We start from the raw sequence: 18932 nt of genomic DNA on the forward strand, positions 1-18932 counted from the left end.
AGCTATAAGGTTGCATCTTCCGTCTAATGAGAATGTCTGGAACAACCAAAGGAGGTGACTGTGTCTGTAGTTCTGGGAAAGTACTCCAGATGTTGTTACCTTGATTTCAGATGATGCAATTTGGTTTTTCTTCTTTTTGGGTCTATTACCTGTTAATTGCTCTCTTGGTGTGATTTACCACTAAGCACAGTAAGTATTATCAAATAATGATCACACATGCCTTTTAACTTCTTTGTCTGTCCATGCATTATCTGAAGAGAAAAAGATTTTTGGATGATTTCAAGAATTTCATCACTTAGAGAATTATTCTTTACATGTGAGATAACCAGGTAATTAATATTAAATTTGGGGGATCAACAAAAATATAAAAGCCAATTTTTGGACTAAGGATAATTTCCTTGAAACTTTGTGTTAAAAAAAAAAGAGTGTTCAGTGGAAACCCTTCTATTTCAAAGATTTCCCAGTGAGTAGCAAAAGCCTTCAGAAGAGAAACAGTTCAGCAGTGGGACCACACTGCGTTTGGGTGGCTCAAGCAGTCCCAAAGACCTGCAGAAGGGATGAGGAAAGGTCTGTGCTAAAAGCAGGTCCTGCATTTAAAATGAGTTTTAATCATCTAAAAGGCATGGCCAGGCCTCTTTACAGTGAAAACTTCCTTCAGCAGTCCTCAAAATGCTGTCCTTCACAGACCCAACACAAAAAGGGACAACACATGAACAAACTGTAACAAGCTCCTTCGTCTGCATAGGGCATCTGCTCTGCCTCCGAAGAGCCTGTAACGTGTACAGCATACAACCGAGCTAACTCCCAGTAACTACTCTTTGTAAAAGCACGCACATACAAGACAACACGTACACAAGAACAACTTCAGAACTTGCAGCTGGTTCCTGGAGGAGGGAGGGGCAGCAGCAGGACTACTGGGCGTACCTATTAAATCCTGGCACGCGGTGCAGGTGAGGTGGCACACGGTCTTCTCCTGTCACTGGGAGGAGTGATGAGGCCCACTTCGCCAGCACAGATGGTCACTGCTGCGTGGATAACACCCACTGCACATTTCTCATTGCACTGTGGATTTCTGCACTTAGCCAATGCAGCTGTAGCACGTACCAGCAATAGGTGGCACTCCTGAGGGAAGCTACGATCCCATGCAACCTACGGGATGCGAACACAGCTCACCACCTGCCCACTCAAAACCTGCTCATGTCATCATGCCTGTACATGATGGACGTGTGTTCTTCATTAGCTGCACTAGCATACAGTGCATCCATCATCCCTGCTGAAGATGGAGGGAAGGTAGTACCCAACAGCAGGGAGGCAATTACTCCTCACATTGCTCATAGCTATCTCTGAAGGTGGGAATGCCTCTATCCCATTCCCTCCCAGTGCAGCATTGAATGGCTGAGCTAAACTCATGCAATTTTCTGACCTCATCACAGTTTTCCACTACTTACAGTGGGGCTACAAAGAAGACAGAGGCTCTCTCTTCACAAGGAGCCACACGGAGAAGACAGAGGGCAACAGGTTGCACCAGGAAAGGTTTCATCTCATTATAGCGAAGACGTTTTTTACAGTCAGAACCAACCAATCACTGGAACAATCTCCTCAGGGACATGGTAGAGTGCCCTTCACTGGAGGTTTTCAAGATGCAGCTGGACAGGGTACTAGATAATCTCATGTAGGCTCACTTTCCCATGAGAGGTTCGACCAGGTGATCATGTGAGGTCATTTCCAAGCTGGGCTGTTCGATGGTTACTGACTGTTTGCGTCAAAACAAGGTGGAGGAGAAGCTCACGTGGGCAGGCACCAGTCTTACCTTGGAGAAAGCAACTGAAATCTGTCAACAGTATGAGCTACCTTTACCTGGCTCTGTGCACTTGGCTTCCCTTCCACGCTGTGCTACAGGAGTTACCAGTAGGTTATACCAATTTGATAAACTTTGCACTGGAGAAGAGGAGAAAAGACACCCTTACACCTAACTCAGAGCTGGACATGAGTAAAATAGCACCAGTCAGAGGTACTGCACAGTCTGACATTGTCTTCCTCAGGTAAGCACCTAAGATTTAAGCACCCTCTTCCCCATACATACACATACCACCTCAGAGACAACTGTGCCCAAGACAGAGCAGGGAGCCTTATACAACAGTTAAGCATAGAGGTGTTTTAAGAGACCATTTATTAAGTAAGACAGTAAGTGTCTGCAAGCATCTTTCCAGTTCTTTTCTGTGCAAAGGTAATTGAACATCAACCATCACCGAACCAACCATTTGATTTTGCAAAATCAGTAGCACTGGTCACTTATGCAAAGAATGTTTAAGAACAGATTTAAGAATATGAAGATGTCGCCTTTAGATGTCACCTTTCAGCCACTAACTACTGTCTCTCCAGATACACAGAGTTATTCAGTGGATATTTTTAACCCCCAACATCTGGAGTACAGCCCTTGTCCACCTTTACTCACAGGATATGACACTGCACGTTCATTGTGGGACAGGAGCTCTGATGAGGGCTGCTTTACTTACTCCGGGCTAAGCACACAAAAAGAACATTTTCTTGTGAATATGATATATATTAGGGTGCTAGTGTGATTTCAATAGCCAGTTTTAAAAATAGTTTGTACCTGCAGCATGTGTACTTTAGCATGCAAATTCCCACAGTCTTTTAGAGGAAAATTTTAAAAATTCCTCTCCATAAATATTTAAACGTACCTATGCTTTCAAGTATGTGAAGATGTGTCTTTTAATGTCTTTAATGTCCTGCATGAACAGGACCTGTGACAAGAAAACAATGCTGACAGAAACTCAAAAATGCCCCTTTGAGGCTGGTAGTCCAAGGTCTAATTCACAAATTGCTATTTGGAACTCTGCACCATCTATAGATATAAAACATTAAATGTAGTTAATGTTCACTGACATTATAGAGTTCTTGAATCGTGCTTAGTTTATACCTGTAATTAAACAATGGGGTAGATAGAAATAAATTAGGTTAATACAATATAAACAATAAGATAATCTAGTGTATATTGCTTAACTATTTTTCAAGTATTTCTTGACATTTCATTTCTCCAGGACTAAATTTGCTCTGCCTTTGTTTTCTCCTCAGATAAACGTGCCTAGTATAAGAAAAAATACACATACATTCTACAGACAAAATATGTAACGTGGATTAGCTGATCTGCAATAAGGCTTTCATGTGGGTTTTTTCTTTTTTTTTTCTTTCTTTTGTTTGCTAATAGTTATTTCAGTTAGTAAGAAAAAAAATTTAAACCTAATCATTTTTCTGACTATAAAGCATTTATAATAACAAAGATAAATTATTTTAACAATTTGATATTAATAACTTGAATTTCATTTATAGTACATAAAGGTCAGTTGTTTACTGGTATTTCCCTAAGAATCATCTTCGATATTTTCCTTTTTTTAAATTGCTTATCAAAAGGTACTGCCTATACCCTGTCTTTAAGTTAAATTAATAGTGACCTGATTTTAATCAGTGCTCCTGTTTTAATCACAGAAATTATCAGATCTCACTAAATTAAAGGAAAACATATTTCTTATTTTGCCATGCGAAGATAATAAAACTGATACAAGCGAGTGCTGCAGACCATGTTCTTTGATGCTGCCATGTTCGTCTGTGGTTTTCTTCAGTCACAGCTCTGGCTTGGGCTACTTTAGAAGGCAGGATACAAAAACATATAATCTAATGATATACCATCCTACAGCAACTCCCTTCTATTATAAAAACACTGTGTTGTTATAGAGATCGAAGATTATTATTTGATTCTAAAAGATATCACACCACATCTAAGCCTATCGATGATACAGAATGATGAAATGTATTTTCTCCGATTATTTGTTTGTTAAATTACGTTGATTTTATTATACTTGTGAATAATAGACTAATACTCTTTTGCTAACAGTAAATATCCAGTCTCCGATCTCACAAATCCAGCATGTGCTTGCACAGATACAGCAAGAATGTACAGTTAGTCATTGGAAAGGAGAGCTGGCAAGCTTCAGAGGAAAGGTCTGTAAAACAGGGTGAACTGCTGATCTGCAGCAATATCAAAAAGAAAAAAGCTGGTCAGCAAACTCCTTATGGGAACAGCTGAGCTGATTCTCCCTTTTTAAACATTCATTGGATTTTCTCCCCCAGTTATAAGCCCTTTTTTTCACATTAGGTGTTTCTCGTGAGTGCTGCCCTCCGGCAAGTCATGTGGAGAATCAGCCGCACCCTCTGCTCAGCCGGCTCTGCAGAGCAGAGGCATCAGTAAAATCAGTGTCGTAACCATCCAGTGTTGTACGGTCACGTACGTGTGTGGGCTGCTGAATTTCAGCGTGCGACCTGTTAAGTTTAATACAACAGCCAGTGCTATATCCAGTAAGAGACACGCCTTCTGACATTTGCTGTGTTTTGAAAGGAAGAAAGGGTTTGCTGCCCACTCGAGGGCTCTTTCTAGCCCAGTTTTCACACTACCTTCACAATACCCCACACGCTTGATTCAACTGTACGTTACACACGCACCAAAGCAGCCAAGATGCGAAACCTCAGAGGTGGCTGCCGGCTGCCAGGAGAACTGCGTGGCAATTAGGCTACCCCGCGACCGACACCTTCTGAAGGGAAGGTGTGGGTGCTGGCAGCATTTCTGACAGGGTTATTTCAAGCAATTCAAATAATAAAAAAAAATGAGCATTCTTTTTACCTTTCGTGTCTTTATTTGCTATCTCATTACAACTTAATCACTTTCTTGCACAGTTTTTATATAATCACAGAGTTAATTTAAAATTTATTAATTTTTGCATCCGGCCAAAATGTAGGGTACTCCAGTTAGGGAGATTGGTGAAAGAATCAGTCAGTGATGTAATTTGTTTAAAAAAAAAAAAAAAAAAAAAAAAGTAAAAATGCTTAATTTCCATGAAATGGAAGAAACAAAAGCCAGAAGACTGATCCCAGTCTGAAGCCTCTTTAAATCAGTATATCGCCCACAAGAGCTCTAATTTTTTTCTTGGGGCCACACGGTTGATGTTTTTATAACTGTTCCCATCATTTCCTTTAATCTATTCTCAGGATTTTCTCTTTTTCCCCTGCAGACACAGAAACGCCCTCAGAACTTTCACAAGTGAAAGACCTTCACCTACATCTGACTTCCACGCACCAACACCCGAGATGAGGATTATCACAGCTCCAGCTTTCTGTGTACGTAGAAGGAATTCAGTGACTTCTTGAAGTTATGTTAAATGAAAGGTGGTGGTCACATCCAACCCACAGTTCCTCTGCTCTCAACTCTCTACACATGGACACGCTTTACTACCAACACGAGTAATCACATCTTGACTCTTTTTCGTAAAAACCACCTTAGGACACGTCACTTCATCCTCTCGTTACATGGACTCCAGCTGTGCTTATGCAACATCCGCTCAAAGACTAGGAAGAGTTCCCAATAAACTGACCACTGAGACAGACTTTCTTTAATTGCCTTCAGCCTCTGATTTTGCATATCACTATGAGAAAGGAGATCACTCTAAGACAGCAGACAGCTCTGCCAGCAGTCATGTGTTTCTGCAGAAAAAAAACTACTTTCTGTTTTGCTTCGCTCTAAGTAAGATGACTGGATGTGGGCTTTGAGGACCATTTTCTCAAGATTGCTTTTTAGAAATTTCTCCATGTTGCCAGTCGCTGTAAGCTATGCAGGGGATTAGATCCTGGCCTAGGAAAAATCCTGGATGTCTCCTGCAGAAAAACCTCTGCTTTTGCATTTCACTTGCAAGAATACGCATAATGGGCACAAAGTCTCTGCTGTTGTAATGGGCACAACTCCACAGGCTTTAATGACATTTTGCATATTTATGTTACGAAAAAGTTTGGCTCAGAGTGAATTTTGCCATTAGAGGCAGGAGCTCTGGATACTGAGAGCTCAGTTGACTCCAAAACCATGTACAGAGACTGAGGATACTGTAGGGGCTGGTTTGCAAACCATAGGTATGTAACACAGTTAAAAGACAGAACAGCAACACAAAGTGCAATAAAAAGTCAGATGCAAGACGCACTCCACGGACTCACTCTCACAGCATAAATGTATGGTATGCACCACTTTTGCACAATGCTGACTAGCAAACCTTATTAACATTGCAGTATTCTCTCACTGCCCTGAAGCAAAACAGGAAAGTACGGTCAATCTTACATACATAGGATGGGGGGAGGAAGGGAAGGAGTGGAATTTATCTCTGCTTTTGAGATATTTCACGTTAATGGGCACTAGAAAAAATGGATCAACAACTTCAGTATTGCAAATCCCCTGCTTCTCAGCTCCCAGATCTGCTTCAAAATTATCTCAACCTTCTGCCTCAGCGCACATTGAGTCCATAGGGACCAAGAACAGAGCAAAGTCTATTGCCATCCAGCGCTCCTATAACAAGCACTTACTGCTGACTCCTTTCCTTTTCTGGTGGCGGTTGTTGAGGTACGAAAATTGCCAGAGGTAATTGGAAGTATGATGTACTGCTGAGCCTCACAGTGATCTAAGAGTAGCTGAGAACATCAGCATAGTAGTTTTATTGTCTGTCTCCTGGTGTCTATAAATCCCAGTTTTTACTACCTTTGTTTCCATCATGCCAATCAAAGGCTTGATTGCCCAAGGAATAAATTACCAGATAAATCACTATTTGGAAACATTGCTCTCTCTTTGACAGTGCCTTATTGCTTGTGACATCGTATGCATATTCTACAGTACCACTATGCAAGGCGTTTCAGAAATAGCCCAGATTTCTATGTGATGTCATAACACAGAAAAAGGATAACATTACCTCTAGAGAGTGCAACACAAGTGTCATGCGCAGGTGGATAGAAATGTGCATTGCAGAAAGGAGAGCTCATTAATGTGGGGACAACAGGGGAGAAGGGAGAGGGCACTCTGCCTCATAATGCAGCTTGGTATGATGAGAAAGCACTTACCTGGCAGCAAAGGTTATTGTAACAGGCTTAGTGGAAGACATTATGGACTTGGTAGGACGTACGTGTGCGGCACACTGTCGGTGCAGTACAGGGAAGTTGAAGGCAAAATGTAGTGTCAAACAAATTAAATATCTAGATCTAAATAACTGCAAGAACTTCAGAATCTTTTAATTCCCTCTGGGGGAACTTATTTTGTCTGCTGTGTAAAAGGTGTCTCTAATAGTAGTTAAAACACCCTTCTTGGACAGTTACTAAACCTTCCACAGGCCTGCACCAGGGTTGTTTTAAAAACCATTAGGATAAATATAGAAAGCATTGGAACAGGCTGCCCAGGGAAGTGGTTGAGTCACCATCTCTGCAAGGTATTTAAAAGACGTGTAGATGTTGTGCTCAGGGACATGGTTTAGTGGTGGACTTGGCAGTGCTAGGTTAATGGTTAGACTTGATGATCTTAAAGGTCTTTCCCAACCTAAATGGTTCTATGACTACCATAAGCAGTCATGAAAGTGTATAGTTTTTTTAAAATGTCCATGCGATCGAGTGCTGGTGTACACGGAAATGTTTAATGCACTTTCTGCACCTGCTACAGCTGACATGCAAGAAGGCTGCAAAATGTAGTGCAATTTAGATTAATGCACCAAAGAGAAACTAAAGATAATTTTGCAAGTTTTTGGCCATCTGAGAATCAGGACACATGTGTCTGAGAGCATTAAGTGTGATTTCACTTCTTGAAATACGTGTTTTTGGACATCAAACTGATCCATCGACAAACTACTGTGCCTTTTACCTGTTATATACTCTGTTTTTAAATGTACCTTCTAGCAACCAGTCTTCATTTACTAGCCTGAGCATTGTCATGGCTGTGGGAAGCTTTAGTTTCAATTCCCCCAGCTAAGATAGAGATAACTCAAGCACTTTCTGTGGGCTACTGTTTTAACAGTTATGGCTATGTAAAAGGTGGTTCTAGCCTTGCAATTTGGAAAGCACTCCAGGCTTTCTGTAAGCACTTGAGGCATGCTAAGATCATATCTAACAAATTGAGTTCCTTGGGGTACTTTGGTGTAGGAATACTTAGCTTTTGAATTTTAAAATGGAGGCAGGCATTTAGGCATCTGGGTCCATCAATACAGAAGCACTCTGGGCATGCAAAGAACAAGAACTTAAAGCTACAAAAGAAGGAGCAACCTCAGAGGTTCAGACGTTTTCATGTCCCAGGACTGTGCTCTGAGCAGCAGGTTAGTACATATAGACCAGGGGATGTTAGATGTTTATGGCATTTTAGATATGTAGACAGTTAGGTGTGGGCTTCTTGGATTGCTCTATTATATCTAGTTGCCCCTGGATTGCACTGCAGGTACCTAGAGGGTACCCTGGATTTTATCCTTAGCAATTGACCTCGATGTCTGTAACATAAAGAGTGCATTGGTTTTCAATCTAATTTTTTAACGTCACCTAGCTTATAAGGGAGGTCTTTTAGTTTATTGTTGTTTTGTGTTTTTTTAAAAGGGAAAATTATGTGTTTCTAGACTTCACAGTACTTTGTTTTCATCTTATGAGGAAGCTGAGTGCCATATTCTCAGAGAGTAATTATAGAGTACATGAGGATTTGAAATAATCAGAAGCACATCCAGAAGTAAAAGTTTGGCACCATATTAATCTCTGATTTATGCCTGCATGTCCTTGTTCGCTAGGGTTCTGAAGGCATCCAGCAAAATATGTATAGGAATGTTTATTAGAAAATTCTGTTTTCCCAGACCCAAACCAAAAGGGAATGTTAAAGGAAAGTATAGGAAAGACTTGGTGTAAAACAGTAGGGAAAAGTATGGCAACATTTTCAGTCTTTTCCTGGAACCATGAGATACTGTCAATTACAAAAAAAAAAGATGGAGTTTAAACTAGAACCTTTGACAGTCCTAGGAGTTTAAAACTACTTGGCAAACAAAGCTGTTGAGTGCTTGGAGTTGTTTGGTGAAAGCAGAACCACAAATCAATTTCAATACAGGTATATTTTTACAGTTAAACTTGGTGTTTTTGCTGGGAGCAGCTTAATGTTTTTTGCCTAAAAGCACCACAGGCCCAGCACACTCACATGTTAGTTTTGCATGACAGAGCAGTGATACCATGTGGAAAAAAGTATATGCTGTAAAACTGATTTCCTACTTAAATGGTGCATGTACCACCCCTATAAAAATACTGCAAGATTTCTCACTTACTGAAGTGACTATTTCAAAAACTCTTATATTCTACCCGTCAAAAAAGCCTTGGTGTAATGTCTGTTGAGACTAAAATCCCCTGGAATTGACTTGAGGGCCTCAACTCTCAGTCAAAGTATACACCGGCATAGCTCCCACAGGCTTCAGTCAAAGCCATGCTAGTTTGTGGCAGGTAGCAATGGATTCTCGGGTCTGAGTTCTGAAAGGACTGGAACACTTCTTGCTATGTGCCAGCGAGCATTTGCGGCCGCACAGGCAGTGCTCAGGCAGGACTTGGGCCTTTTGGAAGATGCTCTTGAGAGTGTGGTTCTGTTTGCTGCTTCGGAAATCAGACCCTAGAACAGCTTGCTTTTTTTCATCTTTCACTTTCCATTTCTTCAGTCTTCATTTCATACCATTACGCACTTCGACCAATGCTGTTTCAGGCTGAATAATCCCCTGAGCTGCTTCTGTTTCACCTTTAAATGAAATAGGGTGGTGTTTGGCTACATTTCATAAAACCTGTCATTAGATTCAACATCTTAATGCATTACCTCATACTTGCCCCATTCCCACCATATCTTTGGGCTTGTCTACACTTAGAAGCTCATTCAAATTCAGGTGTGAAGTGCATTTAAAATGTAACAGACATTCCCAGTCACTCTGCCTGTGTCCGCGCAATCCAGGACAACTATGGGAAAAGGAGACACCGCACTCACTCCACTCCTAGAGGAAAGCTGGACAGCATTTGAGCTTCTACCTCTTCCTAAATAAAAGGAGACTGTAGCTAATTTCAGCAACAAATTCACTGCTGCGACACAGGCGATGCCCTTGAACTCTCTTGCCTGCTGCCTCCTCGCACTGTAGTTTTTGATCTCTTGAACCGTGCTCATTGCAGATGAGCAGGAGGGTTTGCATCTTCTGGAACTGGTGTCTCATGGGTCCGTCCAGACGAACCCCTGATTTGTGCTTGCTGGTGGCTGTGGGAGGTGGGATTTAATGACCTGGATCGTTTTGCTCAGTCTGCTATTCCTACTTGCTATGAGTGAACATGCAAAAGAAGCAATTCAGCTTTTGCTTTTCTCTTCGAGGCTGTTAGTAATTTACATGGATTTATGCTTTATTCTCTACAGAATCATCTGATTTGGAAAAGTGTTAGAAGCAGTATTAAATTGTCTAAGCACATTTTAAAGAATTCTCAAACCAAGATTCTGATGGCAGAGGCATCTGTGAATATTTAGGATAAACCTCACATTCAGATTCCTTGAATTCATAGTTTTCTTCTATTTTTGCTCCTTACTCAGCTAAACAAGCACAGTATTTTCCAATACCACTTTTTGACCGTGGAAGAGATATATTCCTAATTAGCTTCTGGTTCTGCAGAACATTAAGTGGTCCTCCTCTATTTTATGGCTCTAATGCAAACTTCAGACAAATAAGGTGTAAAATAAACTGAACACTATCTAGTGTTGCCCAGTTATTTAGACATAATGTAAAAAGGGAGTAGGTTTGTTTTAGAAGAAGTAGCAATGAAGTATGCAATGATTTCCCAAGACAAACAATTTCCAGTCTCTTTAAAATGTTTGTATTATTCACTTCTCCACTTAAATGGAAAGAAGCCCGATTCTTTTATATTTATATTTAAAATATACAGGTTAGATTTTTGGAGAAATTGCTACCCTAACTGTTGTTCACTGTACATGTAATTTTTTAAGGGAGAATACACTTTTTCATAGCTGCAGTTAAGCTATTATACAACACATCTAACTGCTTGCATTAAAGTAAGACTTCTTCATCTTAACTACATTCTTAATGTATAGATAATATAACTACATACTTAATGACAACTTTTGCATTCAGATCTAATTACAGAATCCTAAAAGAAGTGTTTATATTTTTTTCAAGTATAATATTAAGTCAGAAAAACATTTCATCACATCTAAAGATATTTCCTTAAAGGACCAAATTAAGTAGATTACGCCCACAATGTCATTATGAATGGTTTAGCACAGAAAAATAAAAATGAAAGCCAGTATGTTTTTGTACAGTTTGGAAAATATTGAGTAATAAAAACAGTCCAACATGAAAGAACGTGTCTTATGAGACAGCATTAAAAAAGCACACAAGAAGACACAGGCAGGAACTACCTATCAGTGCACTGAAGCCAATGGATGCTGCACCGCTGACCACATTGAGCCTATTACCTTACCTCAAAAGGGAAAATCCTTTCAGTCCTTACCTGCACACTAGTAAGAGTGGTGTATTGATAAGCTTTGACTACCAGGTAATTGGCTTCTATATCTATTATCCCCAGGATCATGTACTTCCACCATCTCCTTTTCAAAATTGCCAGCAAGTTTTCTTCTCCTGTGGTAATAAACAACAAGAAGAATTATGTAAAAGAGTTAGGTTTACATGCACAAAATACCTGCCTGGCAAGAGAAATTATCTAGAAGATCTCTTGCATTTATAATGCACAGTTGAGAAGCACCATATGTAACTAGGTACTGCAAGGAGGTGAAAACTAACACACTCTATTTGTCTCGCAGATATTACGCCAGCTTGGTGAAGTAGTATGTAAGGGTCAGAATGTCACTTCACTTAATACATAAACAACGCCGGGAAAAATAAGTGCAGCTTGAGCAGACTGTAAATGTGTTCTTAGTTTTTACTTCTATATATACACATACATGATGCTAAAGAATAGAGCAGTTGATTACATACATTTATACTTTCCATACATACTGATAAATGTTGCATCACACATGATGCAAGAGGCTTTTGCCAGAGTGGGAGATTACCAGTATTTGCAAATTTGCAAATCTAATGGAATATTAAAGCAGGAGAGCATCACCTGTGGGCAGATTACAGATCCTGTTCCAAGGATGGTTATTATGATCCTAGAAGTTCAAAACATCAGACTTGTTTAGAGAAAGGCTGCACTGAGACAAACAGATTTTGCATGACAGGTTGCTCTGTTCCCAGGATCGATTTCTGAAGTAGGCAGGTTTGCTGCCTTCTAGGGAGCCCTGTCAATCACCCAGTACTTAATTTCTACCATGTGAAGCCTGACAGTACAATATGGCCTGGAGATCAAATCCACAACTTTCAAAAGGTCAAAGCATTCCTCACGCTAGGCTAGGGATTATTATTGTTCTCCCTTCAAAAGAAACCAGCTCATTAGTGAGGGTGGGCAAACCCGTTACTTATTTGCATTACAGCAAGCTCCAGACACGATGGGATCCTATTGTGAAAGGGGCTGGGCAAACTGAGTGTGACTGAACACAGTACAACTGGAGGTCTTTAAAAGTCTGTAGCCTCAACAGGGATCTAAGTAGGGTTGACCTCAACTGCCTAAGTACCATAAATGAAATTTGAACTCTCTTGCAAGTCTAAGAAAAACTCCACTCTTCTGAGAGTTGTTTGTGTTGCTGCAGCCTTTCTAAGTGCCTGTGATCGTCAAAATGAGTGGTGGAAAATACAGAAGAAAAGGAACGTTATTGCCAATTGCCACCAAAATTTGCTCAGGCTTCCCAATTCTCCCTCATCATTTTCCATCATCACAAGTGTGTTTGCTCTCTGCTTCAAATAGACCCAGTGATATATGGACTGCCATACCATCAGAAATGGCAGGCTATCTATAGTAGAGAAATACCTCATATCTTATAAGATGCAATCACAGAAAAATGGATAATTAATTCAAAAGTTGATTCAGAAATCTTAGATGTTAAATCTTGTCCCCACTGAGTGACTTTAATGGGTATTTACCTGAACAAAACATCTGAATCATTTGAATGTTTGTTCATTAACAGATGCTCACACATGCACACTTCCAGTGGGATATTATTAGGCAACAACCTAATTATTTGTTAAAGTGATAATGACACTGAGTGCAAAACTGTAAGTGCCAAAAAGCTTTCCTTCCTCTCTTTCCTTCCATCCCTTCTCCTTTTTTTCTTTCTTTCTCTTTCAGTAAGCAGCAGATAAATAGCAGGAACAAGGTGGTGAGAAGGCTAAATTATTTAAGACCCTAAATAAGGAATTAGTACATTCCACCATACCACACTTTCCTGTTACCACTGACTCACAGGAGAACTCACGAAAAAGAAAATCCCACCCTTCAGACATGAATTATGACTACATTGATGTATTTGTTACAATGATTTCAGCATGCAGAAAGAGGAATATTTTAGACCTTATTTTTTAATACATTTAGGGAGGTATTTTTAAAAAAGCATTTGAGGTTAGATGTCCTCATTCTTACTAAAATCAGTGTAAAACATGCAGATAGATTCTTTCCAGGTGTTGAAACTATATCTCAAATTTTTATGCTGCCCAGATAATACCTTTAAAACACCAATTGGAAAACTTCAATGCAATGGAATGGCATGGTTAACATTTCAGAGTGATTTTTTTGTTTTAATTGTAAAGAGAAAGTTTAAAAATCAAAGATGTCAAACTGCAGTCTCTGTTCCAAAGTGAAAATCCCACCTGAGTCTGTTTTTCTTGCAGGAGGATCTTGGTGGTACCTACAAAGCAGAAGGAAGCAGCAGGCTCAAGAACCGCACTGTCATTATGTTGCCTGAGCAAGGACTACGGACACACCTCAAGGACTCTTTTGGTGCCTTTGGTTTACCAGCGCCTTCTTTCTCCAGCTTCAATTTCCAACCACAGATCACTGTACTGATCAGATATGGCCAAACAAGTTAGCTTTAAAAATGAATGTATGGCCATGACTTGCATGGTTAATGGGTAAAGTCAGAGTTTCCAGAGATGGAAATTAAATCTTCCGCAATTTTAACTGACATACATGGTTTTCTCTTTTGCTTTCTTAATTCTTTCTTTGCTAATTACAGAAATAATAAAAATATCTGGCAAGAGGTATTTTATCTTTGATACACAGCTCTGAGATGTTCCAAACTGCAACATATCAGGTTCAGCTGAGAAGCCTTGGCAGAGCAAAAAGCAATGCCAAAGTGAATTTATGCAGGACCCGTGCAGCTCTGATGAACATTGGTTTAGCTTCACAGTGAGTGTCTTTGTTGTGCCCAGTGGAAAGCAGGGAGATACACAGGCATTCAGCGTGACAGAAATAAAATAGAGAATTTGTTCCTGGAAAAAAAGTCTTGTGCGGGAGCTACATCTTTCTCTGTGGAACATACTTAGTCTTCGCTTCCACTCACTTGCTGCATCTCCTGTTACTCAGTGTGTAAGAAAGGTTTGGCTTCTGACCAGGGTCCCTCTGCCCACATTATTATTGTTTATCATCAATATATCAGTTGTGCACATCTAGAAGCATTAGCAAAACTGAGGGACCCCATTTGAGGGTATATCTGAGCCAAAGGCAATGCATGTTTAACGTTGCTAATCTGGGGACTGTTTTTTGTTTACCATGCTCTATTTCTTTGGCATTCTCATCACAATTCATAGAAGGGAATGAATCATCCCTTAAAGTGGAAGACTTTCTGGGGAGAAGAGCAGGAGAAAGATGATCATCTGCAGTGAGTGTCCACCCAATGCTATGGACAAATCAAGGAAGAGGTGGGTGAGTCCTAGTTTTGACATGGGGCTGAAATACTAACTTTTGCAAGAGTGACCCAGTAGACGGTAACCACCGAAGACAGCCTGCAGAAGGTGTGGGCTGCCAGCAGGACAAGACCTCTGTACAGCAATCACAGATGGGCGTCCTTGGGGAATTCAGACAACAAGGAGAAAGGAAGTGGGAGTTAGGGACGTAAAGTGGGAAGCCTTGACTTAATTTGGGAAGAATAAAATGAGAAGCAGAGGGAATCAAAAGCTTCATTCAAAAGTCTGCATCCTGAATAGAAATAAACATCACCTTTGCATAAAAACAAAGTGGGGGAAATACATCACAATTAAAACCAGAACAAAGAGACAATCTGGGGTTTTTTTATTTCCCTTGACAACAACTCAAAGCAAACTAATTAATCAGGTATTTTGAGTTGTAAGCATTGTAGGCCAGAAGGACCGAACGTAGATGCCTACACCTGAACTAGCTGATAAGGCATTTTTTAAGCATTTTCACCTAACACATTCCAGACAAATTGTTTATGATGAGATAACCGGTGTTTTGAAAATAAACATCTCTCCCACTGTAAAGTGAAGAGAGATTATGTCAGATTGTGTGTTTCTGTTATAATCTCAATCGGACTGTGACTAAGGCTTCCAGCCAGTCATATAAACAAATACTAAAACAGAGAGAGTGTAGGTTAGCTTAAAGGCAACATTTCCAGCGAGCCAACAGCACATATTGTTGTTGGTGAATATGCATTTATATGAGTGCACAGAGTAATGCTATCCTCAGATAGTGCGATCTTTTGATGGAGAACCCCTTTCAAAAATCACCCAAACCCCTAACTTCTGTCAGCACTCGAGCTTTTGAAAATGTAAGCCTTAATATTCAGTCTAACCCAAATGTAATGTAGATTTAAAAGCAAATTGCATGCTAAGAATCTTTTAAGATTCAGAAGCCCAACATCCTGTTAACAGAGAGAATTACAAACCCTGTCTCTTTACCCTTTCTAGAAGAGCATTAGATTTTAGATTTTCTATGAATTTTGGAGTGAGCCACACACTTGACAGTTATATATACAGAGGAGCTCTCAGTGTTTGGAAAAAAGCTACAGCTTTGCTTCTGCTGGCTCAAATTAAAAATCAACAAATAAGCCGCTTTGTAGAAGAGATGATTTTACATCATATAATAAGGATTTACCCCTGGGGGGTTACAAAATTAAAAAGAAATTAGAGAGAAAATTAAAAAAGGCTTTAGCTGTGCAGTGTCTACCAAAAATACTTATATACATGCGCAAAAACCTTTTCACATTCACCCACACAGCCACAAAGGTACAATAAAAAAACCCAACAGTCATTCAGACAGCAATTTCCCAATTATTTGTGTGTGGGCTTGGGACACAGGTAGAATAACAGCGCTGCTAGACCACAAAATAAGCATATTGCTTTTCTCACTCATCCACTGCAGTCTCTCCCTTTTAATTCAGATGACAACTTGCTATTTAGATCGGGATGATCAAAGGAGCTGTGGTCTCCTTCGGCTTTACAGCGCAGAGCTCAGCGTGTGCAGGAGACTCGCACGGGGGAAGGCAGTGTGGAGAGGGAGGGCTGCCGGCCACGCTGGTCCTCCCTGCCTCTAACAGGAGCGTCCGTGTCAAGTGCTACATGGTGAAGGGGCAAAAGTCTCACAGAGGATGAACATTATACCAAAATTTACTTATTACCGCTTTCTTTGAAAAAGAATCTCAGTAACAAAGCACAGTTATGGGTTAAGCGCTTCTTTTCCGTTTTCACACATTATAGTGAGTCTTGCAGATACAGAACTTCACCAGTAACAACATCGCTTCTCTACGAACTTTGTAGCCATCCAGCCCTGCTGCAGGACCAGGGGAAGGAGACAGTCAAATGGGGTAATACCGTGTAGAGGTAACACAGATCTCTGTATTACTTCGCCAAGAGGCTCCCACGCCTGAACAATAAAACCTTGCTTGTCTCCTGCTTGGCCAAGCTGCTGGTTCAGGGGACATAAAGTCTGTTGTAGATGGCTTTCAGCTCTCCACAAAGCTCAAAAGAACTGTCCCTCTTCTGTGTGACTTTAAATCCTTGAACCCAGAATGGTTTCTTATTTCCTCGTATCTTATTTGTATTATTTATGACTACTGTATGGTAACACTGTTGCCTAAAGGCAAAACACCACCGCTGCTTAATTATTCACGCAATAGAGGAAATGCTCTCTTACAGGAATGCTCCTCCAGTCTACCCTCACAAAACACCTGAATACACTCTGTTCATCTTATGGATGTCTGCTTATAGCTGCACTGCTTTTGTCCTAGACCATGTTTTCAGTAAGCCTTTTTGGGAGACTTGGTAACTTCAGCTCCTTTGCCTCCTCAGAATACCTGACCTTATCCAACCTGACCTTATCCAGCGCTCCCTTCTGCTTCCGCTCCCGCGCTGGGAAACCTGAGTAACCCAGCGACAGGTCGCTGGTGTGACAGCCCCGAGCCACTGCTGCAAGCGGCTCCCGGGCCCTCCCGCTGCTGGCCACATGTTGCTGCCGCTTGCCCTGTGCCAGCACTGGTGCTTGTGGGGCTGCACGGTGAGCCAGGGCAAAGAACTGCCTGAAAAAAAAACCCAAAATTTTGGGTTTTCAGATCAGTTTTCAGACTGTCCCCTGAGCAGTCTGTGACCAAGTTACTGTTAGTCCTGTGGGGGGGGTAAGAAGCAAGGAACAGGGGACAACTCCCCCCTTCTCTGACCCAGGCTGAACCACCCTACCCGCCACAGGACGACAGCAGTCACAGGAGAAACCCGGCCGCCATCACCACCACGCTCGCTGCAGGCGTGCGGCGTACGACCAGGCCGCAGGTCTTCCTGCCCGATGTGCCAAATCGAACCCGCGCTGGGTGGTGCTGCTGAGGCGGAACGCAGTCACAGGGCGCAAGCTGGTGTCCAGGCCTCGCCGGCGAGAAGATACGTCACGGGAATGCGTTTCACCTTCTTGGGAAGTAAGTCTTATTTACCAGTCACAATCAACATGACTTTTAAGTTTTGAAAGGGTTCTATTTATTTTTGTTGTCTGTTTCAACTCTGTAGTGTTTGAACGTCTACCTATCAAACTAACATTTATTCGGCTGGCCCTTTAGAAAAAGGTATTCTATATAACCTTTGATCTCCAGATTATCATAGGAGTAACACAAACTGAAGGTAAGGTTTGTGCCCTTTCTGTCTGCTACTTTTATCATTTTGATCCTCCTCTTTTCTGTAATATGCTTAGCCTATTAACATGGCATAACAGAGCTTTCCAGTTACTAAATTACAAGCTCATCTGAAGTATTTAGACTTGCTATTTTCTTTTAGAAATTTTGCAAATCAGTCTGGTTTGGCCCTGGATGTAAATTGCAATAGTTGAAGTCAGATCTAGAAATTTGAACATGCATTTTCATAAACCATGAGAGGATTAATTTCTGCTGCCTTGATTTTGATCCAGCCTAAGCTCTGTGGTTAGATCTGATAATCTTTAAATGTCTTCATGTTTCATGAGATTACTGGTCATACAATTTACTTTCAAGAGTAAATTAAAACTAAAACTGCAACAACAAAGTAGTTGGTGATTTTGCAGATGCCTCAGTTTCTCTCTCCCTGCCTGCCCACCAGATTACATAGTTTTTTCCCTTGGTGGCAGACACAATGCTGTAAGTTCCTGCCATGACCCACTGCAAGAAACAGCCCACGTCAAGTGCCATGTAAGACCTGAAGAAAGCTCTGAACGGTGCACCATTTTAAAAAAAAAAAAACAGACCTCTCAACTCCCAGCCCTTTAAAATGTCAAGAGAAAAAACACTGCTACATTTCTAGCACGCAGATTTTTCGTTTAAGTTGTTTTATCTCCCAGCATAAACTTAGGTAGGCACCTTTCCTGAAATGGCAGACTGCATCCTGGGAGAAGCATTCGTACCTCTGTAACGCAGAGGGACACAAGCACACCCAGAAGAAGAGCCTTCCCTCAAACCTGAGATTCGATCATGTCCTTATGTCTCTACGCATGAAGTTTTCAAAATTAATTTCCTATCTACAGTACTCTCAGCTTACCTCCGAGCTAACACTGTAGCCTGCCAGCTTTCGGGGTTAAATCTGTCTCACTCTCACAAGGAACTACTTCAAAACAATCCTATTACTTTACTCTGTAAGCTCTGCAGTCAGGCTCCTTTTTCCAAGTTTATCTTATTTTATCTAGTGTGAAGCTGCTTACAGCACTGCAAA

At 40.9% G+C, this 18932-nt stretch overlaps 1 protein-coding gene across 1 annotated transcript in view; it reads right to left on the reverse strand.

The window, feature by feature from the left end:
• The window catches only part of LOC104624582 (solute carrier family 35 member F1-like), a gene marked incomplete at both ends in the record, with an annotated part of 38719 nt that extends 21053 nt beyond the window's left edge, over positions 1–17666 (reverse strand). The window contains 4 exons of the mRNA XM_010291989.1: positions 11377–11504; positions 13629–13666; positions 17084–17290; positions 17498–17666. Coding sequence (XP_010290291.1) covers positions 11377–11504; positions 13629–13666; positions 17084–17290; positions 17498–17666 — 542 coding nt within the window. The remainder of the gene's footprint in view (positions 1–11376; positions 11505–13628; positions 13667–17083; positions 17291–17497) is intronic.
• Positions 17667–18932: the final 1266 nt, after the last annotated feature.

Source organism: Phaethon lepturus, unplaced genomic scaffold (genome assembly GCF_000687285.1).
Source record: "Phaethon lepturus isolate BGI_N335 unplaced genomic scaffold, ASM68728v1 scaffold11710, whole genome shotgun sequence".
Taxonomy (NCBI): domain Eukaryota; kingdom Metazoa; phylum Chordata; class Aves; order Phaethontiformes; family Phaethontidae; genus Phaethon; species Phaethon lepturus.